The 24,197-nt window shown below is 44.1% G+C and overlaps 1 protein-coding gene across 1 annotated transcript in view; it reads right to left on the bottom strand.

Annotated features, from left to right (window-relative positions):
* The window catches only part of LOC106571074 (transforming growth factor beta-3 proprotein), a 119,382-nt gene extending 100,457 nt beyond the window's left edge, over positions 1–18,925 (bottom strand). Inside the window, exon 1 of the mRNA XM_014143737.3 lies at positions 18,045–18,925. Within this exon, the coding sequence (XP_013999212.2) occupies positions 18,045–18,390 (346 nt within the window). The 5' untranslated portion in view covers positions 18,391–18,925. The remainder of the gene's footprint in view (positions 1–18,044) is intronic.
* Positions 18,926–24,197: the final 5,272 nt, after the last annotated feature.

Below are 24,197 nucleotides of genomic sequence, written 5' to 3' on the forward strand. Positions count from 1 at the left end.
ACTGTTCCTGTCCATCCATGTTAACTGTTCCTGTCTTTATGTTAACTGTTCCTGTCCCTCCATGTTAACTGTTCCTGTCCCTCCATGTTAACTGTTTCTGTCCCTCCATGTTAACTGGTCCTGTCCCTCCATGTTAACTGTTCCTGTCATCATGTTAACTGTTCCTGTCTTCATGTTAACTGTTCCTGTCTTCATGTTAACTGTTCCTGTCCCTCCATGTTAACTGTTCCTGTCGTCATGTTAACTGTTTCTCTCCCTCCATGTTAACTGGTCCTGTCTTCATGTTAACTGGTCCTGTGTCTTCATGTTAACTGGTCCTGTCCCTCCATGTTAACTGGTCCTGTGTCTTCATGTTAACTGGTCCTGTCTCCATGTTAACTGTTCCTGTCTTCATGTGAACTGTTCCTGTCCCTCCATGTTAACTATTCCTGTCTTCATGTTAACTGTTTCTGTCCCTCAATGTTAACTGTTTCTGTCCCTCCATGTTAACTGTTCCTGTCCCTCCATGTTAACTGTTCCTGTCCCTCCATGTTAAATGTTCCTGTCTTCATGTTAACTGTTCCTGTCTCCATGTTAACTGCTCCTGTCTCCATGTTAACTGTTCCTGTCCCTCCATGTTAACTGTTCCTGTCTTCATGTTAACTGTTTCTGTCCCTCCATGTTAACTGTTCCTGTCTTCATGGTAACTGTTCCTGTCTTCATGTTAACTGTTCCTGTCTTCATGTTAACTTGTCCTGTCCCTCCATGTTAACTGGTCCTGTCTTCATGTTAACTGTTCCTGTCCCTCCATGTTAACTGGTCCTGTCCCTCCATGTTAACTGGTCCTGTCTCCATGTTAACTGTTCCTGTCTTCATGTTAACTGTTCCTGTCTTCATGTTAACTGTTCCTGTCTCCATGTTAACTGTTCCTGTCTTCATGTTAACTGTTCCTGTCCCTCCATGTTAACTGTTCCTGTCCCTGCATGTTAACTGTTCCTGTCCCTCCATGTTAACTGTTTCTGTCTCCATGTTAACTGTTCCTGTCTTCATGTTAACTGGTCCCTCCATGTTAACTGGTCCTGTCCCTCCATGTTAACTGTTCCTGTCTTCATGTTAACTGGTCCTGTCCCTCCATGTTAACTGTTCCTGTCTCCATGTTAACTGTTCCTTTCTTCATGTTAACTGTTCCTGTCCCTCCATGTTAACTGTTCCTGTCTTCATGTTAACTGTTTCTGTCCCTCCATGTTAACTGGTCCTGTCTTCATGTTAACTGTTTCTGTCCCTCCATGTTAACTGGTCCTGTCCCTCCATGTTAACTGTTTCTGTCCCTCCATGTTAACTGGTCCTGTCCCTCCATGTTAACTGTTCCTGTCTTCATGTTAACTGTTTCTGTCCCTCCATGTTAACTGGTCCTGTCCCTCCATGTTAACTGTTCCTGTCTTCATGTTAACTGTTCCTGTCTTCATGTTAACTGTTCCTGTCCCTCCATGTTAACTGTTCCTGTCGTCATGTTAACTGTTTCTCTCCCTCCATGTTAACTGGTCCTGTCTTCATGTTAACTGGTCCTGTGTCTTCATGTTAACTGGTCCTGTCCCTCCATGTTAACTGGTCCTGTGTCTTCATGTTAACTGGTCCTGTCTCCATGTTAACTGTTCCTGTCTTCATGTGAACTGTTCCTGTCCCTCCATGTTAACTATTCCTGTCTTCATGTTAACTGTTTCTGTCCCTCAATGTTAACTGTTTCTGTCCCTCCATGTTAACTGTTCCTGTCCCTCCATGTTAACTGTTCCTGTCCCTCCATGTTAAATGTTCCTGTCTTCATGTTAACTGTTCCTGTCTCCATGTTAACTGCTCCTGTCTCCATGTTAACTGTTCCTGTCCCTCCGTGTTAACTGTTCCTGTCCCTACTTGTTAACTGTTCCTGTCTTCATGTTAACTGTTTCTGTCCCTCCATGTTAACTGTTCCTGTCTTCATGGTAACTGTTCCTGTCTTCATGTTAACTGTTCCTGTCTCCATGTTAACTGTTCCTGTCTTCATGTTAACTGTTCCTGTCCCTCCATGTTAACTGTTCCTGTCCCTGCATGTTAACTGTTCCTGTCCCTCCATGTTAACTGTTTCTGTCTCCATGTTAACTGTTCCTGTCTTCATGTTAACTGGTCCCTCCATGTTAACTGGTCCTGTCCCTCCATGTTAACTGTTCCTGTCTTCATGTTAACTGGTCCTGTCCCTCCATGTTAACTGTTCCTGTCTCCATGTTAACTGTTCCTGTCTTCATGTTAACTGTTCCTGTCCCTCCATGTTAACTGTTCCTGTCTTCATGTTAACTGTTTCTGTCCCTCCATGTTAACTGGTCCTGTCTTCATGTTAACTGTTTCTGTCCCTCCATGTTAACTGGTCCTGTCCCTCCATGTTAACTGTTCCTGTCTTCATGTTAACTGTTCCTGTCTTCATGTTAACTGTTTCTGTCTTCATGTTAACTGGTCCTGTCCCTACATGTTAACTGGTCCTGTCCCTCCATGTTAACTGTTCCTGTCCCTCCATGTTAACTGTTCCTGTCTTCATGTTAACTGTTCCTGTCCCTCCATGTTAACTGTTCCTGTCCCTCCATGTTAACTGTTTCTGTCCCTCCATGTTAACTGGTCCTGTCCCTCCATGTTAACTGTTCCTGTCTTCATGTTAACTGTTCCTGTCGTCATGTTAACTGTTTCTCTCCCTCCATGTTAACTGGTCCTGTCCCTCCATGTTAACTGTTCCTGTCCCTCCATGTTAACTGTTCCTGTCTTCATGTTAACTGTTCCTGTCCCTCCATGTTAACTGTTCCTGTCCCTCAATGTTAACTGTTTCTGTCCCTCCATGTTAACTGTTTCTGTCCCTCCATGTTAACTGGTCCTGTCTCCATGTTAACTGTTCCTGTCTTCATGTTAACTGTTCCTGTCTTCATGTTAACTGTTCTTGTCTCCATGTTAACTGTTCCTGTCTTCATGTTAACTGTTCCTGTCCCTCCATGTTAACTGTTCCTGTCTTCATGTTAACTGGTCCTGTCCCTCCATGTTAACTGTTCCTGTCTTCATGTTAACTGTTCCTGTCTCCATGTTAACTGGTCCTGTCCCTCCATGTTAACTGTTCCTGTCTTCATGTGAACTGTTCCTGTCTTCATGTTAACTGTTCCTGTCCCTCCATGTTAACTGTTCCTGTCTTCATGTTAACTGTTTCTGTCCCTCAATGTTAACTGTTTCTGTCCCTCCATGTTAACTGTTCCTGTCCCTCCATGTTAAATGTTCCTGTCTTCATGTTAACTGTTCCTGTCTCCATGTTAACTGTTCCTGTCCCTCCATGTTAACTGTTCCTGTCCCTCCATGTTAACTGTTCCTGTCCCTCCATGTTAACTGTTCCTGTCTTCATGTTAACTGTTTCTGTCCCTCCATGTTAACTGGTCCTGTCCCTCCATGTTAACTGTTCCTGTCTTCATGGTAACTGTTCCTTTCTTCATGTTAACTGTTCCTGTCTTCATGTTAACTTGTCCTGTCCCTCCATGTTAACTGGTCCTGTCTTCATGTTAACTGTTCCTGTCCCTCCATGTTAACTGGTCCTGTGTCTCCATGTTAACTGTTCCTGTCTTCATGTTAACTGTTCCTGTCCCTCCATATTAACTGTTCCTGTCCCTCCATGTTAACTGTTCCTGTCTTCATGTTAACTGTTCCTGTCCCTCCATGTTAACTGTTCCTGTCTTCATGTTAACTGTTCTTGTCTCCATGTTAACTGTTCCTGTCTTCATGTTAACTGGTCCTGTCCCTCCATGTTAACTGTTCCTGTCTTCATGTTAACTGTTCCTGTCTCCATGTTAACTGGTCCTGTCCCTCCATGTTAACTGTTCCTGTCTTCATGTGAACTGTTCCTGTCTTCATGTTAACTGTTTCTGTCCCTCAATGTTAACTGTTTCTGTCCCTCCATGTTAACTGTTTCTGTCCCTCCATGTTAACTGTTCCTGTCCCTCCATGTTAAATGTTCCTGTCTTCATGTTAACTGTTCCTGTCTCCATGTTAACTGTTCCTGTCCCTCCATGTTAACTGTTCCTGTCCCTCCATGTTAACTGTTCCTGTCTTCATGTTAACTGTTTCTGTCCCTCCATGTTAACTGGTCCTGTCCCTCCATGTTAACTGTTCCTGTCTTCATGGTAACTGTTCCTGTCTTCATGTTAACTGTTCCTGTCTTCATGTTAACTTGTCCTGTCCCTCCATGTTAACTGGTCCTGTCTTCATGTTAACTGTTCCTGTCCCTCCATGTTAACTGGTCCTGTGTCTCCATGTTAACTGTTCCTGTCTTCATGTTAACTGTTCCTGTCCCTCCATATTAACTGTTCCTGTCCCTCCATGTTAACTGTTCCTGTCTTCATGTTAACTGTTCCTGTCCCTCCATGTTAACTGTTCCTGTCTTCATGTTAACTGTTCCTGTCCCTCCATGTTAACTGTTCCTGTCCCTCCATGTTAACTGTTCCTGTCCCTCCATGTTAACTGTTCCTGTCCCTCCATGTTAACTGTTTCTGTCCCTCCATGTTAACTGTTCCTGTCTCCATGTTAACTGTTCCTGTCCCTCCATGTTAATTGGTCCTGTCCCTCCATGTTAACTGTTCCTGTCCCTCCATGTTAACTGTTCCTGTCTTCATGTTAACTGGTCCTGTCCCTCCATGTTAACTGTTCCTGTCTCCATGTTAACTGGTCCTGTCCCTCCATGTTAACTGGTCCTGTCCCTCCATGTTAACTGGTCCTGTCCCTCCACGTTAACTGGGCCTGTCCCTCCATGTTAACTGTTCCTGTCTCCATGTTAACTGTTCCTGTCTCCATGTTAACTGTTTCTGTCCCTCCATATTAACTGTTCCTGTCCCTCCATGTTAACTGTTCCTGTCTTCATGTTAACTGTTCCTGTCCCTCCATGTTAACTGTTCCTGTCTTCATGTTAACTGGTCCTGTCCCTCCATGTTAACTGTTCCTATCTTCATGTTAACTGTTCCTGTCTCCATGTTAACTGGTCCTGTCCCTCCATGTTAACTGGTCCTGTCTCCATGTTCACTGGTCCTGTCTTCATGTTAACTGTTCCTGTCTTCATGTTAACTGTTCTTGTCTCCATGTTAACTGTTCCTGTCTTCATGTTAACTGTTCCTGTCCATCCATGTTAACTGTTCCTGTCTTCATGTTAACTGTTCCTGTCTCCATGTTAACTGTTCCTGTCTTCATGTTAACTGTTCCTGTCTCCATGTTAACTGTTCCTGTCCCTGCATGTTAACTGTTCCTGTCCCTCCATGTTAACTGTTCCTGTCTTCATGTTAACTGTTCCTGTCTTCATGTTAACTGTTCCTGTCTCCATGTTAACTGGTCCCTCCATGTTAACTGGTCCTGTCCCTCCATGTTAACTGTTCCTGTCTTCATGTTAACTGGTCCTGTCCCTCCATGTTAACTGTTCCTGTCTCCATGTTAACTGTTCCTGTCTTCATGTTAACTGTTCCTGTCCCTCCATGTTAACTGTTCCTGTCTTCATGTTAACTGTTTCTGTCCCTCCATGTTAACTGGTCCTGTCTTCATGTTAACTGTTTCTGTCCCTCCATGTTAATTGTTCCTGTCCCTCCATGTTAACTGTTCCTGTCTTCATGTTAACTGTTTCTGTCTTCATGTTAACTGGTCCTGTCCCTACATGTTAACTGGCCCTGTCCCTCCATGTTAACTGTTCCTGTCCATCCATGTTAACTGTTCCTGTCTTTATGTTAACTGTTCCTGTCCCTCCATGTTAACTGTTCCTGTCCCTCCATGTTAACTGGTCCTGTCCCTCCATGTTAACTGTTCCTGTCTTCATGTTAACTGTTCCTGTCTTCATGTTAACTGTTCCTGTCCCTCCATGTTAACTGTTCCTGTCGTCATGTTAACTGTTTCTCTCCCTCCATGTTAACTGGTCCTGTCTTCATGTTAACTGGTCCTGTGTCTTCATGTTAACTGGTCCTGTCCCTCCATGTTAACTGGTCCTGTGTCTTCATGTTAACTGGTCCTGTCTCCATGTTAACTGTTCCTGTCTTCATGTGAACTGTTCCTGTCCCTCCATGTTAACTATTCCTGTCTTCATGTTAACTGTTTCTGTCCCTCAATGTTAACTGTTTCTGTCCCTCCATGTTAACTGTTCCTGTCCCTCCATGTTAACTGTTCCTGTCCCTCCATGTTAAATGTTCCTGTCTTCATGTTAACTGTTCCTGTCTCCATGTTAACTGCTCCTGTCTCCATGTTAACTGTTCCTGTCCCTCCGTGTTAACTGTTCCTGTCCCTACTTGTTAACTGTTCCTGTCTTCATGTTAACTGTTTCTGTCCCTCCATGTTAACTGTTCCTGTCTTCATGGTAACTGTTCCTGTCTTCATGTTAACTGTTCCTGTCTCCATGTTAACTGTTCCTGTCTTCATGTTAACTGTTCCTGTCCCTCCATGTTAACTGTTCCTGTCCCTGCATGTTAACTGTTCCTGTCCCTCCATGTTAACTGTTTCTGTCTCCATGTTAACTGTTCCTGTCTTCATGTTAACTGGTCCCTCCATGTTAACTGGTCCTGTCCCTCCATGTTAACTGTTCCTGTCTTCATGTTAACTGGTCCTGTCCCTCCATGTTAACTGTTCCTGTCTCCATGTTAACTGTTCCTGTCTTCATGTTAACTGTTCCTGTCCCTCCATGTTAACTGTTCCTGTCTTCATGTTAACTGTTTCTGTCCCTCCATGTTAACTGGTCCTGTCTTCATGTTAACTGTTTCTGTCCCTCCATGTTAACTGGTCCTGTCCCTCCATGTTAACTGTTCCTGTCTTCATGTTAACTGTTCCTGTCTTCATGTTAACTGTTTCTGTCTTCATGTTAACTGGTCCTGTCCCTACATGTTAACTGGTCCTGTCCCTCCATGTTAACTGTTCCTGTCCCTCCATGTTAACTGTTCCTGTCTTCATGTTAACTGTTCCTGTCCCTCCATGTTAACTGTTCCTGTCCCTCCATGTTAACTGTTTCTGTCCCTCCATGTTAACTGGTCCTGTCCCTCCATGTTAACTGTTCCTGTCTTCATGTTAACTGTTCCTGTCGTCATGTTAACTGTTTCTCTCCCTCCATGTTAACTGGTCCTGTCCCTCCATGTTAACTGTTCCTGTCCCTCCATGTTAACTGTTCCTGTCTTCATGTTAACTGTTCCTGTCCCTCCATGTTAACTGTTCCTGTCCCTCAATGTTAACTGTTTCTGTCCCTCCATGTTAACTGTTTCTGTCCCTCCATGTTAACTGGTCCTGTCTCCATGTTAACTGTTCCTGTCTTCATGTTAACTGTTCCTGTCTTCATGTTAACTGTTCTTGTCTCCATGTTAACTGTTCCTGTCTTCATGTTAACTGTTCCTGTCCCTCCATGTTAACTGTTCCTGTCTTCATGTTAACTGGTCCTGTCCCTCCATGTTAACTGTTCCTGTCTTCATGTTAACTGTTCCTGTCTCCATGTTAACTGGTCCTGTCCCTCCATGTTAACTGTTCCTGTCTTCATGTGAACTGTTCCTGTCTTCATGTTAACTGTTCCTGTCCCTCCATGTTAACTGTTCCTGTCTTCATGTTAACTGTTTCTGTCCCTCAATGTTAACTGTTTCTGTCCCTCCATGTTAACTGTTCCTGTCCCTCCATGTTAAATGTTCCTGTCTTCATGTTAACTGTTCCTGTCTCCATGTTAACTGTTCCTGTCCCTCCATGTTAACTGTTCCTGTCCCTCCATGTTAACTGTTCCTGTCCCTCCATGTTAACTGTTCCTGTCTTCATGTTAACTGTTTCTGTCCCTCCATGTTAACTGGTCCTGTCCCTCCATGTTAACTGTTCCTGTCTTCATGGTAACTGTTCCTTTCTTCATGTTAACTGTTCCTGTCTTCATGTTAACTTGTCCTGTCCCTCCATGTTAACTGGTCCTGTCTTCATGTTAACTGTTCCTGTCCCTCCATGTTAACTGGTCCTGTGTCTCCATGTTAACTGTTCCTGTCTTCATGTTAACTGTTCCTGTCCCTCCATATTAACTGTTCCTGTCCCTCCATGTTAACTGTTCCTGTCTTCATGTTAACTGTTCCTGTCCCTCCATGTTAACTGTTCCTGTCTTCATGTTAACTGTTCTTGTCTCCATGTTAACTGTTCCTGTCTTCATGTTAACTGGTCCTGTCCCTCCATGTTAACTGTTCCTGTCTTCATGTTAACTGTTCCTGTCTCCATGTTAACTGGTCCTGTCCCTCCATGTTAACTGTTCCTGTCTTCATGTGAACTGTTCCTGTCTTCATGTTAACTGTTTCTGTCCCTCAATGTTAACTGTTTCTGTCCCTCCATGTTAACTGTTTCTGTCCCTCCATGTTAACTGTTCCTGTCCCTCCATGTTAAATGTTCCTGTCTTCATGTTAACTGTTCCTGTCTCCATGTTAACTGTTCCTGTCCCTCCATGTTAACTGTTCCTGTCCCTCCATGTTAACTGTTCCTGTCTTCATGTTAACTGTTTCTGTCCCTCCATGTTAACTGGTCCTGTCCCTCCATGTTAACTGTTCCTGTCTTCATGGTAACTGTTCCTGTCTTCATGTTAACTGTTCCTGTCTTCATGTTAACTTGTCCTGTCCCTCCATGTTAACTGGTCCTGTCTTCATGTTAACTGTTCCTGTCCCTCCATGTTAACTGGTCCTGTGTCTCCATGTTAACTGTTCCTGTCTTCATGTTAACTGTTCCTGTCCCTCCATATTAACTGTTCCTGTCCCTCCATGTTAACTGTTCCTGTCTTCATGTTAACTGTTCCTGTCCCTCCATGTTAACTGTTCCTGTCTTCATGTTAACTGTTCCTGTCCCTCCATGTTAACTGTTCCTGTCCCTCCATGTTAACTGTTCCTGTCCCTCCATGTTAACTGTTCCTGTCCCTCCATGTTAACTGTTTCTGTCCCTCCATGTTAACTGTTCCTGTCTCCATGTTAACTGTTCCTGTCCCTCCATGTTAATTGGTCCTGTCCCTCCATGTTAACTGTTCCTGTCCCTCCATGTTAACTGTTCCTGTCTTCATGTTAACTGGTCCTGTCCCTCCATGTTAACTGTTCCTGTCTCCATGTTAACTGGTCCTGTCCCTCCATGTTAACTGGTCCTGTCCCTCCATGTTAACTGGTCCTGTCCCTCCACGTTAACTGGGCCTGTCCCTCCATGTTAACTGTTCCTGTCTCCATGTTAACTGTTCCTGTCTCCATGTTAACTGTTTCTGTCCCTCCATATTAACTGTTCCTGTCCCTCCATGTTAACTGTTCCTGTCTTCATGTTAACTGTTCCTGTCCCTCCATGTTAACTGTTCCTGTCTTCATGTTAACTGGTCCTGTCCCTCCATGTTAACTGTTCCTATCTTCATGTTAACTGTTCCTGTCTCCATGTTAACTGGTCCTGTCCCTCCATGTTAACTGGTCCTGTCTCCATGTTCACTGGTCCTGTCTTCATGTTAACTGTTCCTGTCTTCATGTTAACTGTTCTTGTCTCCATGTTAACTGTTCCTGTCTTCATGTTAACTGTTCCTGTCCATCCATGTTAACTGTTCCTGTCTTCATGTTAACTGTTCCTGTCTCCATGTTAACTGTTCCTGTCTTCATGTTAACTGTTCCTGTCTCCATGTTAACTGTTCCTGTCCCTGCATGTTAACTGTTCCTGTCCCTCCATGTTAACTGTTCCTGTCTTCATGTTAACTGTTCCTGTCTTCATGTTAACTGTTCCTGTCTCCATGTTAACTGGTCCCTCCATGTTAACTGGTCCTGTCCCTCCATGTTAACTGTTCCTGTCTTCATGTTAACTGGTCCTGTCCCTCCATGTTAACTGTTCCTGTCTCCATGTTAACTGTTCCTGTCTTCATGTTAACTGTTCCTGTCCCTCCATGTTAACTGTTCCTGTCTTCATGTTAACTGTTTCTGTCCCTCCATGTTAACTGGTCCTGTCTTCATGTTAACTGTTTCTGTCCCTCCATGTTAATTGTTCCTGTCCCTCCATGTTAACTGTTCCTGTCTTCATGTTAACTGTTTCTGTCTTCATGTTAACTGGTCCTGTCCCTACATGTTAACTGGCCCTGTCCCTCCATGTTAACTGTTCCTGTCCATCCATGTTAACTGTTCCTGTCTTTATGTTAACTGTTCCTGTCCCTCCATGTTAACTGTTCCTGTCCCTCCATGTTAACTGTTTCTGTCCCTCCATGTTAACTGGTCCTGTCCCTCCATGTTAACTGTTCCTGTCTTCATGTTAACTGTTCCTGTCTTCATGTTAACTGTTCCTGTCTTCATGTTAACTGTTCCTGTCCCTCCATGTTAACTGTTCCTGTCGTCATGTTAACTGTTTCTCTCCCTCCATGTTAACTGGTCCTGTCTTCATGTTAACTGGTCCTGTGTCTTCATGTTAACTGGTCCTGTCCCTCCATGTTAACTGGTCCTGTGTCTTCATGTTAACTGGTCCTGTCTCCATGTTAACTGTTCCTGTCTTCATGTGAACTGTTCCTGTCCCTCCATGTTAACTATTCCTGTCTTCATGTTAACTGTTTCTGTCCCTCAATGTTAACTGTTTCTGTCCCTCCATGTTAACTGTTCCTGTCCCTCCATGTTAACTGTTCCTGTCCCTCCATGTTAAATGTTCCTGTCTTCATGTTAACTGTTCCTGTCTCCATGTTAACTGCTCCTGTCTCCATGTTAACTGTTCCTGTCCCTCCGTGTTAACTGTTCCTGTCCCTCCATGTTAACTGTTCCTGTCTTCATGTTAACTGTTTCTGTCCCTCCATGTTAACTGTTCCTGTCTTCATGGTAACTGTTCCTGTCTTCATGTTAACTGTTCCTGTCTTCATGTTAACTTGTCCTGTCCCTCCATGTTAACTGGTCCTGTCTTCATGTTAACTGTTCCTGTCCCTCCATGTTAACTGGTCCTGTCCCTCCATGTTAACTGGTCCTGTCTCCATGTTAACTGTTCCTGTCTTCATGTTAACTGTTCCTGTCTTCATGTTAACTGTTCCTGTCTCCATGTTAACTGTTCCTGTCTTCATGTTAACTGTTCCTGTCCCTCCATGTTAACTGTTCCTGTCCCTGCATGTTAACTGTTCCTGTCCCTCCATGTTAACTGTTTCTGTCTCCATGTTAACTGTTCCTGTCTTCATGTTAACTGGTCCCTCCATGTTAACTGGTCCTGTCCCTCCATGTTAACTGTTCCTGTCTTCATGTTAACTGGTCCTGTCCCTCCATGTTAACTGTTCCTGTCTCCATGTTAACTGTTCCTGTCTTCATGTTAAATGTTCCTGTCCCTCCATGTTAACTGTTCCTGTCTTCATGTTAACTGTTTCTGTCCCTCCATGTTAACTGGTCCTGTCTTCATGTTAACTGTTTCTGTCCCTCCATGTTAACTGGTCCTGTCCCTCCATGTTAACTGTTCCTGTCTTCATGTTAACTGTTCCTGTCTTCATGTTAACTGTTTCTGTCTTCATGTTAACTGGTCCTGTCCCTACATGTTAACTGGTCCTGTCCCTCCATGTTAACTGTTCCTGTCCCTCCATGTTAACTGTTCCTGTCTTCATGTTAACTGTTCCTGTCCCTCCATGTTAACTGTTCCTGTCCCTCCATGTTAACTGTTTCTGTCCCTCCATGTTAACTGGTCCTGTCCCTCCATGTTAACTGTTCCTGTCGTCATGTTAACTGTTTCTCTCCCTCCATGTTAACTGGTCCTGTCCCTCCATGTTAACTGTTCCTGTCTTCATGTTAACTGTTCCTGTCTTCATGTTAAAAGTTCCTGTCCCTCAATGTTAACTGTTTCTGTCCCTCCATGTTAACTGTTTCTGTCCCTCCATGTTAACTGGTCCTGTCTCCATGTTAACTGTTCCTGTCTTCATGTTAACTGTTCCTGTCTTCATGTTAACTGTTCTTGTCTCCATGTTAACTGTTCCTGTCTTCATGTTAACTGTTCCTGTCCCTCCATGTTAACTGTTCCTGTCTTCATGTTAACTGGTCCTGTCCCTCCATGTTAACTGTTCCTGTCTTCATGTTAACTGTTCCTGTCTCCATGTTAACTGGTCCTGTCCCTCCATGTTAACTGTTCCTGTCTTCATGTGAACTGTTCCTGTCTTCATGTTAACTGTTCCTGTCCCTCCATGTTAACTGTTCCTGTCTTCATGTTAACTGTTTCTGTCCCTCAATGTTAACTGTTTCTGTCCCTCCATGTTAACTGTTCCTGTCCCTCCATGTTAAATGTTCCTGTCTTCATGTTAACTGTTCCTGTCTCCATGTTAACTGTTCCTGTCCCTCCATGTTAACTGTTCCTGTCCCTCCATGTTAACTGTTCCTGTCCCTCCATGTTAACTGTTCCTGTCTTCATGTTAACTGTTTCTGTCCCTCCATGTTAACTGGTCCTGTCCCTCCATGTTAACTGTTCCTGTCTTCATGGTAACTGTTCCTTTCTTCATGTTAACTGTTCCTGTCTTCATGTTAACTTGTCCTGTCCCTCCATGTTAACTGTTCCTGTCTTCATGTTAACTGTTCCTGTCTCCATGTTAACTGGTCCTGTCCCTCCATGTTAACTGTTCCTGTCTTCATGTGAACTGTTCCTGTCTTCATGTTAACTGTTTCTGTCCCTCAATGTTAACTGTTTCTGTCCCTCCATGTTAACTGTTTCTGTCCCTCCATGTTAACTGTTCCTGTCCCTCCATGTTAAATGTTCCTGTCTTCATGTTAACTGTTCCTGTCTCCATGTTAACTGTTCCTGTCCCTCCATGTTAACTGTTCCTGTCCCTCCATGTTAACTGTTCCTGTCTTCATGTTAACTGTTTCTGTCCCTCCATGTTAACTGGTCCTGTCCCTCCATGTTAACTGTTCCTGTCTTCATGTTAACTGTTCCTGTCTCCATGTTAACTGGTCCTGTCCCTCCATGTTAACTGTTCCTGTCTTCATGTGAACTGTTCCTGTCTTCATGTTAACTGTTCCTGTCCCTCCATGTTAACTGTTCCTGTCTTCATGTTAACTGTTTCTGTCCCTCAATGTTAACTGTTTCTGTCCCTCCATGTTAACTGTTCCTGTCCCTCCATGTTAAATGTTCCTGTCTTCATGTTAACTGTTCCTGTCTCCATGTTAAATGTTCCTGTCCCTCCATGTTAACTGTTCCTGTCCCTCCATGTTAACTGTTCCTGTCCCTCCATGTTAACTGTTCCTGTCTTCATGTTAACTGTTTCTGTCCCTCCATGTTAACTGGTCCTGTCCCTCCATGTTAACTGTTCCTGTCTTCATGGTAACTGTTCTTTTCTTCATGTTAACTGTTCCTGTCTTCATGTTAACTTGTCCTGTCCCTCCATGTTAACTGGTCCTGTCTTCATGTTAACTGTTCCTGTCCCTCCATGTTAACTGGTCCTGTGTCTCCATGTTAACTGTTCCTGTCTTCATGTTAACTGTTCCTGTCCCTCCATATTAACTGTTCCTGTCCCTCCATGTTAACTGTTCCTGTCTTCATGTTAACTGTTCCTGTCCCTCCATGTTAACTGTTCCTGTCTTCATGTTAACTGTTCTTGTCTCCATGTTAACTGTTCCTGTCTTCATGTTAACTGGTCCTGTCCCTCCATGTTAACTGTTCCTGTCTTCATGTTAACTGTTCCTGTCTCCATGTTAACTGGTCCTGTCCCTCCATGTTAACTGTTCCTGTCTTCATGTGAACTGTTCCTGTCTTCATGTTAACTGTTTCTGTCCCTCAATGTTAACTGTTTCTGTCCCTCCATGTTAACTGTTTCTGTCCCTCCATGTTAACTGTTCCTGTCCCTCCATGTTAAATGTTCCTGTCTTCATGTTAACTGTTCCTGTCTCCATGTTAACTGTTCCTGTCCCTCCATGTTAACTGTTCCTGTCCCTCCATGTTAACTGTTCCTGTCTTCATGTTAACTGTTTCTGTCCCTCCATGTTAACTGGTCCTGTCCCTCCATGTTAACTGTTCCTGTCTTCATGGTAACTGTTCCTGTCTTCATGTTAACTGTTCCTGTCTTCATGTTAACTTGTCCTGTCCCTCCATGTTAACTGGTCCTGTCTTCATGTTAACTGTTCCTGTCCCTCCATGTTAACTGGTCCTGTGTCTCCATGTTAACTGTTCCTGTCTTCATGTTAACTGTTCCTGTCCCTCCATATTAACTGTTCCTGTCCCTCCATGTTAACTGTTCCTGTCTTCATGTTAACTGTTCCTGTCCCTCCATGTTAACTGTTCCTGTCTTCATGTTAACTGTTCCTGTCCCTCCATGTTAACTGTTCCTGTCCCTCCATGTTAACTGTTCCTGTCCCTCCATGTTAACTGTTCCTGTCCCTCCATGTTAACTGTTTCTGTCCCTCCATGTTAACTGTTCCTGTCTCCATGTTAACTGTTCCTGTCCCTCCATGTTAATTGGTCCTGTCCCTCCATGTTAACTGTTCCTGTCCCTCCATGATAACTGTTCCTGTCTTCATGTTAACTGGTCCTGTCCCTCCATGTTAACTGTTCCTGTCTCCATGTTAACTGGTCCTGTCCCTCCATGTTAACTGGTCCTGTCCCTCCATGTTAACTGGTCCTGTCCCTCCACGTTAACTGGGCCTGTCCCTCCATGTTAACTGTTCCTGTCTCCATGTTAACTGTTCCTGTCTCCATGTTAACTGTTTCTGTCCCTCCATATTAACTGTTCCTGTCCCTCCATGTTAACTGTTCCTGTCTTCATGTTAACTGTTCCTGTCCCTCCATGTTAACTGTTCCTGTCTTCATGTTAACTGTTCCTGTTCCTCCATGTTAACCGTTCCTGTCCCTCCATGTTAACTGTTCCTGTCTTCATGGTAACTGTTCCTGTCCCTCCATGTTAACTGTTCCTGTCTTCATGTTAACTGTTCCTGTCCCTCCATGTTAACCGTTCCTGTCCCTCCATGTTAACTGTTTCTGTCCCTTCATGTTAACTGTTTCTGTCTCCATGTTAACTGTTCCTGTCTTCATGTTAACTGTTCCTGTCCCTCCATGTTAACTGTTCCTGTCTTCATGTTAACTGTTCCTGTCCCTCCATGTTAACTGTTCCTGTCTTCATGTTAACTGTTCCTGTCTTCATGTTAACTGTTCCTGTCCCTCCATGTTAACTGTTCCTGTCCCTCCATGTTAACTGTTCCTGTCCCTCCATGTTAACTGTTCCTGTCCCTCCATGTTAACTGTTCCTGTCTTCATGTTAACTGTTCCTGTCCCTCCATGTTAACTGTTCCTGTCCCTCCATGTTAACTGTTCCTGTCCCTCCATGTTAACTGTTCCTGTCCCTCCATGTTAACTGTTCCTGTCTTCATGTTAACTGTTCCTGTCTTCATGTTAACTGTTCCTGTCTTCATGTTAACTGTTCCTGTCTTCATGTTAACTGTTCCTGTCCCTCCATGTTAACTGTTCCTGTCCCTCCATGTTAACTGTTCCTGTGTTCATGTTAACTGTTCCTGTCCCTCCATGTTAACTGTTCCTGTCCCTCCATGTTAACTGTTCCTGTCTTCATGTTAACTGTTCCTGTCCCTCCATGTTAACTGTTCCTGTCCCTCCATGTTAACTGTTCCTGTCCCTCCATGTTAACTGTTCCTGTCCTTCCATGTTAACCTTTCCTGTCCCTCCATGTTAACTGTTCCTGTCTTCATGTTAACTGTTCCTGTCCCTCAATGTTAACTGTTCCTGTCCCTCCATGTTAACTGGTCCTGTCCCTCCATGTTAACTGTTCCTGTCTTCATGTTAACTGTTCTTGTCCCTCCATGTTAACTGTTCCTTTTCCTTCATGTTACCTGTTCCTGTCTTCATGTTAACTGTTCCTGTCCCTCCATATTAACTGTTCCTGTCCCTCCATGTTAACAGGTTCCTGTCTTCATGTTAACTGTTCCTGTCCCTCCATGTTAACTGTTCCTGTCTTCATGTTAACTGTTCCTGTCCCTCCATGTTAACTGTTCCTGTCTTCATGTTAACTGGTCCTGTCCCTCCATGTTAACTGTTCCTGTACCCCCATGTTAACTGTTCCTGTCTTCATGTTAACTGTTCCTGTCCCTCCATGTTAACTGTTCCTGTCTTCATGTTAACTGTTCCTGTCCCTCAATGTTAACTGTTCCTGTCCCTCCATGTTAACTGGTCCTGTCCCTCCATGTTAACCGTTCCTTTCTTCATGTTAACTGTTCCTCTCCCTCCATGTTAACTGGTCCTGTCTCTCCATGTTAACTGTTCCTGTCCCTCCATGTTAACTGTTCCTGTCCCTTCATGTTAACTGTTCCTGTCCCTCCATGTTAACTGTTCCTGTCTTCATGTTAACAGTTTCTGTCCCTCCATGTTAACTGGTCCTGTCCCTCCATGTTAACTGGTCCTGTCCCTCCATGTTAACTGTTCCTGTCCCTCCATGTTAACTGTTCCTATCCCTCCATGTTAACTGTTCCTGTCCCTCCACGTTAACAGTTCCTGTACCTCCACGTTAACTGTTTCTGTCCCTCCATGTTAACTGTTTCTGTCCCTCCATGTTAACTGTTTCTGTCCCTCCATGTTAGAGGTCGACCGATTATGATTTTTCAGCGCCGATACCGGTACCGATTATTGGAAGCCCAAAAACCCCGATAGCGATTTTTTTTATTTTTATTTATTTGTAATAATGACAATTACAACAATACTGAATGAACACTTATTTTAACTTAATATAATACATCAATAAAATCAATTTAGCCTCAAATAAATAATGAAACATGTTCAATTTGGTTTAAATAATGCAAAAACAAAGTGTTGGAGAAGAAAGTAAAAGTGCATTATGTGCCATGTAAGAAAGCTAACGTTTAAGTTCCTTGCTCAGAACATGAGAACATATGAAAGCTGGTGGTTCCTTTTAACATGAGTCTTCAATATTCCCAGGTAAGAAGTTTTAGGTTGTAGTTATTATAGGAATTATAGGACTATTTCTCTCTATACTATTTGTATTTCATATACCTTTGACTATTGGATGTTCTTATAGGCACTTTAGTACTGCCAGTTTAACAGTATAGCTTCCGTCCCTCTCCTCGCTCCTACCTGGGCTCGAACCAGTAACACATCGACAACAGCCACCCTCGAAGCAGCGTTACCCATGTAGAGCAAGGGAAACAACTACTCCAAGTCTCAAAGCGAGTGACGTTTGAAATGCTATTAGCGCGCACCCGGCTAACTAGCTAGCCATTTCATTTCGGTTACACCAGCCTAATCTTGGGAGTTGATAGGCTTGAAGTCATAAACAGCGCAATGCATTGCGAAGGGCTGCTGGCAAATCCCCTAACCCATAACCCCTAACCTGTCCTCATGGAGACGTGGGAAATGTCCTCACATGTGAGGATTTTCCTTGTTGTACTATCCTTGTGGGGACTTTTGGAGATTTACAGTACCTGAGAGGATAGTCATACAAGCCCACAGACACACGCGCACACACACACACACACACGCGCGCGCGCACACAAGCCCACACACACACACACACACACACACACAGACACACACACACAGACACAGACACAGACACAGAGACACAAACTCATTGAAGTCCATGGAATGCGGAAGACAACATGAATGGGAGATACATTCCTGAATAAGGCCAATAACAGAACTTAACTGACAATAAGAGAACTTAACTGAACTGAAAGTTACCGCATCTAAGGAGAGCATATCTATGGCCATGTCAACAGATTTAATTTCTGAGATATTCCACGATGTTTATTATCACCTCTGTTAGCCTATCCACACACGTCTCAAAAGGACGCAGTTCAAATCCATGTTATATTATACATTTTGTTAAAGCCCACAAACGACCCTTCATTGGCACGACAAATAGATGGGGGGGGGGGGGGGGGGGGGGGGGTTTCACTCTGGCAGTAGGGGGAAAGCCCTCCTTGTAATTAGACAATTTCCAAAATTACGCATTTGGCACCCTCTACATTCATTGATCTGGCGCATAACGGAGCGCCTTAACTGCTATCAAAAAACAATTTTCCAATCAATATAGTATATCAACCAAAAGAGTATGAAAACAATTTTTTTTTAAACACACCATGACTTACTGTTGTCAGGCGGTCCTTGGACCATGTTGAACTTGTATATCTCTTTGGCATAATATTCGGTCTCCGTGTTGTCTTGGCCACAACTTTGCTGCCGGTTTCTCCCCAACTCCTCAAGCAGCTCTCGGGTACTGTTATACAAGGCCTGGATCTGGTAGGGGACCTGACTGGGTCCCAGTGAGTGTGGCGGGCTCGTCGTCCGGAGCTTACTCAGTATCTGTCCCCGTATCGCCTCGACCCTTTTCCGCTTCACATGGTCTATATCTACGGTAGCGCATGTTGAGAAAGATAGACTCGTGGTGGCGCAGTTTAAGAGTAGGATAAACAGAAGAGTTTTACCCCGATGCATGTTTCTGTTTCTCTCTGATTGGTTTAGGAAGCACTTCGAATAATAACAGATTAATGACGGATTCACATGTGACTATTTCCCAAGGTTCCTGCGCGTAAAAATATGTTCAAAACTTTTCATAATCAATTTAATAACAGTCTCCTAACTAACTTTTCTCTTTACTTTTATTAGTCTCCCTCATACACATACGCCCTCTCCCGAGGAAACCCCTTTCTGTTGGTTTGTAATCCAGAGAAATCCAGGTGTATATTCGCCCATCAGACATCATTCGCCTTTCCAAAGGAATGAATTTCCCAGCGCGCACAAAACCTAAAATATACCCTACGCAGTAATGGTCTCCATCATCGTTATAGTAATTGAACGCATACAGGTACTTTACTTTTCTTTCTCATTCTTGTATTTAACTATTTTCTTTCAATTATGTCGCCCAACTCGCCCCACAAACTCTGCATTCTTCCTTTTTTATTTGTCTTTAACAACTTCGTGCTTGCCTCTGACCCGCACGCATCCTGACGCGACTGTGCCTTGCTGCAGTCACCTTGCAGAGCTATGAGCATTCAGCATGGGCTCACTTTTTTTATATACCGAATGCTGTGACGTCTTGATAGAGGAGGGACCGCAGGTTATCCAATGATTATTATATTATAGACGTCTATATATAGGCATTGGTTGAAGCTCAGTGTTAAAATTAATTCAAATCTCCCTATCATATTTAAGACAAAATTACATAGAAATCTGTCCTTTGATCTGATGAGTCCAAAGTTGAATTTTTGGTACCAACCTTGTCTTTGTGAGAGTAGGTGAACAGATGATCTCCGCATGTGTGGTTCCCACCGTGAAGCATGGAGGAGGAGGAGGTCTGATGGTGTGGGGGTGCTTTGCTGGTGACACTGTTGTGATTTATTTCGAATTCAAGGCACACTTAACCAGCATGGCTACCACAGCATTCTGCAGCAATACAGCATCCCATCTGGTTTGCGCTTAGTGGGACTATCATTTGTTTTTCAACAGGACAATGACCCAACACACCTCCAGACTGTGTAAGGGCTACTTGACCAAGAAGGAGAGTGATGGAGGGCTACATCAGATGACCAGGCCTCCACAGTCACCTGACCTCAAACCAATTGAGATGGTTTGGGATGAGTTGGACCACAGAGTGAAGGAAAGCAGCCAACAAGTGCTCAGCATATGTGGGAACTCCTTCAAGACCGTTGGAAAAGCATTCCAGGTGAAGCTGGTTGAGAGAATGCCAAGAGTGTGCATAGCTGTCATCAAGGCAAAGGGTGGCCACTTTGAAGAATCTAAAATATAACATATATTTTGATTTGTTGAACACTTTTTTGGGTTACTACATGATTCCGTATGTGTTATTTCATAGTGTTGATGTCTTCACTATTATTCTACAATGAAAATAATAAAAATAAAGAAAAACCCTTGAATGAGTAGGTGTGTCCAAACTTTTGACTGGTACTGTGTGTATATATATATTCAAGTACAAACATAGCTTTAAGTGATAGATTATTTTGACGGAGATAATGAACTGTCCATTGATCAGCACATCAATTAATTAAACAGAACCATGTTTGAAACAAGTGGTTTTGAGCTTATTTCAATATTACTTGTCCTCCCTGTGGCTCAGTTGGTAGAGCATGGTGTTTGCAACGCCAGAGTGAGTAGTGGATTTGATTCCCACGGGGGGCCAGTACAGGAAAAAAAAAAAAAATGAAATGAATTGAAATGTATGCATTCACTACTGTAAGTTGCTCTGGATAAGAGCGTCTGCTAAATGACTAAAATGTAAAATGTAAATTACACATGTAAGCTAACAGTTACAGAAATCAGGAGTAAAGACAGGCTTTATCTGAGCTACTGTGTTCAACACCATCAGCTGGGGTTATGTTAGGAACATACTGACCAACCAAGGATGTTGTTATGATTTAAAAAAAAAAATTCAATACCATTTACCTCTTCTCTTACATCATTTACATTTTTTTTTAATTATAGTTGTTTTAATTTAGAACTCACATCTCAGATATGACCTATAAGCCTCTCATATCAACATAATGTGTCATATGTAATCCTAAAAGTTCATCATACTGTATATTTTTTAACCTTTTAAATTGCAAAATAGTTTAGTTTAATTACTTTGTTACTACCTTTTCAAGGTATCAATTAAAATGGAAATTTCTCATGATTTGCAATAGAGATTTTATCGATCTGATCATACTATTCATTGTTAGATGAAAATGGCAGAACCCTCATCTTCAATGAACTCGGTAATAAATGTGCCACCGTCCCCTGCTGCCTACTATCCTGCTGAAATAGACAGCCCTCCCTCTAGTGGGAAATCCAAACTATTGCACATTTAAAAAAAAAAACGTGTGACAAAAAAATCAGACCCAGAAATGTCCCCTTTATCCCTGTCCTGTCCATGTTCTCCCTGTTCAAAATAATATTTAATTTAATAGCATTTACTTCATTTCTTTATTTCTGATGGCAGACCCATGTGAACCCTACAGGATGAATAATGAAATGATGATACAAGACCCAGCCACTTGCTCTGTTCCTCTCTGGAATCTGGGGCCATGGAGGATGGAGGGACTTGGTCCCCGACAGCTGAACCCAAGCCAAAGTGTGAATCCCAAATGACACCCTATTCCCTATACAGTGCACTACTTTAGACCAGAGCCCTTCAAAAGCAATGCACTATAAAGGGAATAGGGTGCTATTTGGGACGCATACAATTTTCCCCATAAGAGGAATTCAAGGAACGTTATTATTGCATTAGAGAGAGTTCCCAAATAAGTCCAGCTTCCTCCTCTGTCCCGTCAGGATTCCCGTGCCCTCAGCTACCCCAACCCGTGATCCACGATGAAATGCATTCTTCCAGCATGTCGTCCCTCGTCCACCCGACCAGAAACGTTATATTTGCTGCTGCTTATTTACAGAGCAGCATTGTTTCATCTTTATTCCTAAAATATACTGTATACTAAAATATACTTGCATTTCTCTGACCCCTTCTAGGGTCAAAGGATAGATAGAACTGTGGTCTAGACCCAATCATGGGGCAGGAATGGTATGTCACTAGCTTTAACATTTTCCCCCGATATGCATAGTGATATGAAGCATTCAGCAATGTCCTAATAAGGTAAGATGTATGTATGGGCATGAAGATATGTTTCCCAGGTGTCGTTTAGTTAGATCATAATGTCTACTGCTCTCTCTCTCTCTGTATCTCTGTCTCTGTCTCTGTCTCTCTCTCTTTGTCTCTGTCTCTCTGTCTCTCTCTTTCTCTGTCTCTCTCTCTCGCTCTGTCTCTCTCTCCCTGTCTTTCTGTCTCTCTGTCTCTCTCTCTCTGTCTTTCTGTCTCTCTGTCTCTCTCTCTCTGTCTGTCTCTCTGTCTCTCTCTCTCTGTAAGTCTCTGTTTCTCTCTCTCTCTCTCCCTCTCTCTGTCTGTCTCTGTTTCTCTCTCTCTCTCTCTCTCTCTCTCTCTCTCTGTCTGTCTCTCTGTCTCTCTCTCTCTCTCTCTCTCTCTCTCTCTCTCTCTCTCTCTCTCTCTGTCTGTCTCTGTTTCTCTCTCTCTCTCACACACACAGTTATCTGGGAAAGGGGAGCTGAACCACAGTTATCTGGGAAAGGGAAGCTGAACCACAGTTATCTGGGAAAGGAAAGCTAAACCACATTCATTTCTCAACATTAAAAGATGTTATCTGTGTTTAATACAACATTTCTGACTTAAATTTCCCAGTAGTCCTCTAAACCTTGTTGACATCACACTTTGCTTTGATTTGATCTTAACTGACTTGCCTAGTTATTAAATAAATTGTGGACAAAATTGGCTTTGCTTGAGTGATACAAGAGTTGATTATCATTCCCTCATTGTGTCTGATGGTGGTCATTGTTCCTCTGGGTCTTCCATGGTCTCATGTCTAGTAACGGGAACAGTCCTTGGCTTCCATATATATTGTTTTCCCAAATCATTTCCTTTTGTAGTTGCTCCAAACGCTTAATCCCTGGAATGTGTTCATTCGTAGGTTTGGCTCTTTGCTTCGTGCCGAATTGAGTGATCTCAACTCAAAATGGTCCAAATGGTCCTGGAAATTGTTTTGATAATCCAAATATTTATCAGAGGGGATGGGATCTCTTTTCTTCCCCCCTGCAGAGCTTGTTGTTAACTCGCACCAGCACTCACAGTGTCATGTCAGAATTAGACATTTATCCATGTTTGTCAAAGTGTCACGTCCTGACCATAGAAAGCTCTTATTTTCTATGATAGAGTAGGTCAGGGCGTGACTGGGGGGGTTTTTCTAGTTATTATTTTCCATGTGGCGTTCTAGTTTAGTTTTTCTATGTTTGGTTGATTTGTATGATTCCCAATTAGAGGCAGCTGGTAATCGTTGTCTCTAATTGGGGATCATACTTAAGGAGCTAGTTTTTCACTTGGGGGTTATGGGATATTGTTTATGTGTAATTGCATTGTTAGTCACGGTTCGTTTATTCTTTATTTGTTTTGTATTTTTCTAAAGTTTCACTTTCTAATAAATGATGTGGAACGCTACTCACGCTGCGCCTTGGTCCGATCATTATTATGACGAACGTGAGGGTATATCCCATCTACAAAGGACCAAGCAGCGCGCCCGGGAGATAATGGCATCCTGGTCTGTGGAGGAGCTTAGGGAGAGAATATCCTGGACTTGGGCCGAAATAGTGTCAGGAGATAAGAGCCTGCCATGGAAGCAGGTGGAAGCAGCGAAGGAGGGACAGCGACGAAGTCGTGGAGGATGGCCACAGAAACCCTAAGAAAATTTTGAGGGGGGGGGCACATGGGGTGGTTGGCGGCGCCAGGTTTCAGACCAGAGCCAACTCCCCGCACTCGCTTTAAGGAGCGTGTGACCGTTCAGGCACTATGTTATGCGGTGATACGCACTGTGTCACCAGTGCGCATTCACAGCCCAGTGCGCTCGGTGCCTGCTCCTTGCACTTGCCGTGCGAAAGTGAGCATCCAGCCAGGACGGGTTGTGCTGGCTCAGCGTTCCTGGTCTCCAGTACATCTCCTCGGTCCAGGATATCCTGCGCCAGCTCTATGCACTGTGTCGCCAGTGCGCCTTCACAGCCCAGTGCGTCCTGTGCCAGCGCCCCGCACTTGCCAGGCTAAAGTGAGCATCCAGCTAGGACGGGTTGTGCCAGCTCTACGCTCCAGACCTCCAGTGCGCCTCCACGGTCCAGTATATCCTGCACCGGTTTTACGCACCAGGTCTCCAGTGCGCCTCCACAGCCCAGTGCGTCCTGTGCCTGCTCCCCGCACTTGCCCTGAGGTGCGTGTCACCAGTCTGGGGCCACCTGTCCCGGCTCCACGCACCAGGCCTCAAGTGCGCTTTCACAGTCCAGAGCTTCCGGCGACAGTACCAAGTCCAGAGCTTCCGGCGACGGTACCCAGTCCGGAGCTTCCGGCGACGGTACCAGGTCCGGAGCTTCCGGCGACGGTACTCTGTCCGGAGCTTCCGGCGACGGTACTCTGTCCGGAGCTTCCGGCGACGGTACCAGGTCCGGAGCTTCCGGCGACGGTACTCTGTCCGGAGCTTCCGGCGACGGTACTCTGTCCGGAGCTTCCGGCGACGGTACTCTGTCCGGAGCTTCCGGCGACGGTACTCTGTCCGGAGCTTCCGGCGACGGTACACGGTCCGGAACCTCCAACGACGGTCCACGGTCCAGAACCTCCAATGACGGTCCACGGTCCGGAACCTCCAACGACGGTCCACAGTCCGGAACCTCCAACGACGGTCCACGGTCCGGGAACCTCCAGCGAC

Source organism: Salmo salar, chromosome 15, assembly GCF_965601325.2.
Source record: "Salmo salar chromosome 15, fSalSal1, whole genome shotgun sequence".
Lineage (NCBI taxonomy): Eukaryota > Metazoa > Chordata > Actinopteri > Salmoniformes > Salmonidae > Salmo > Salmo salar.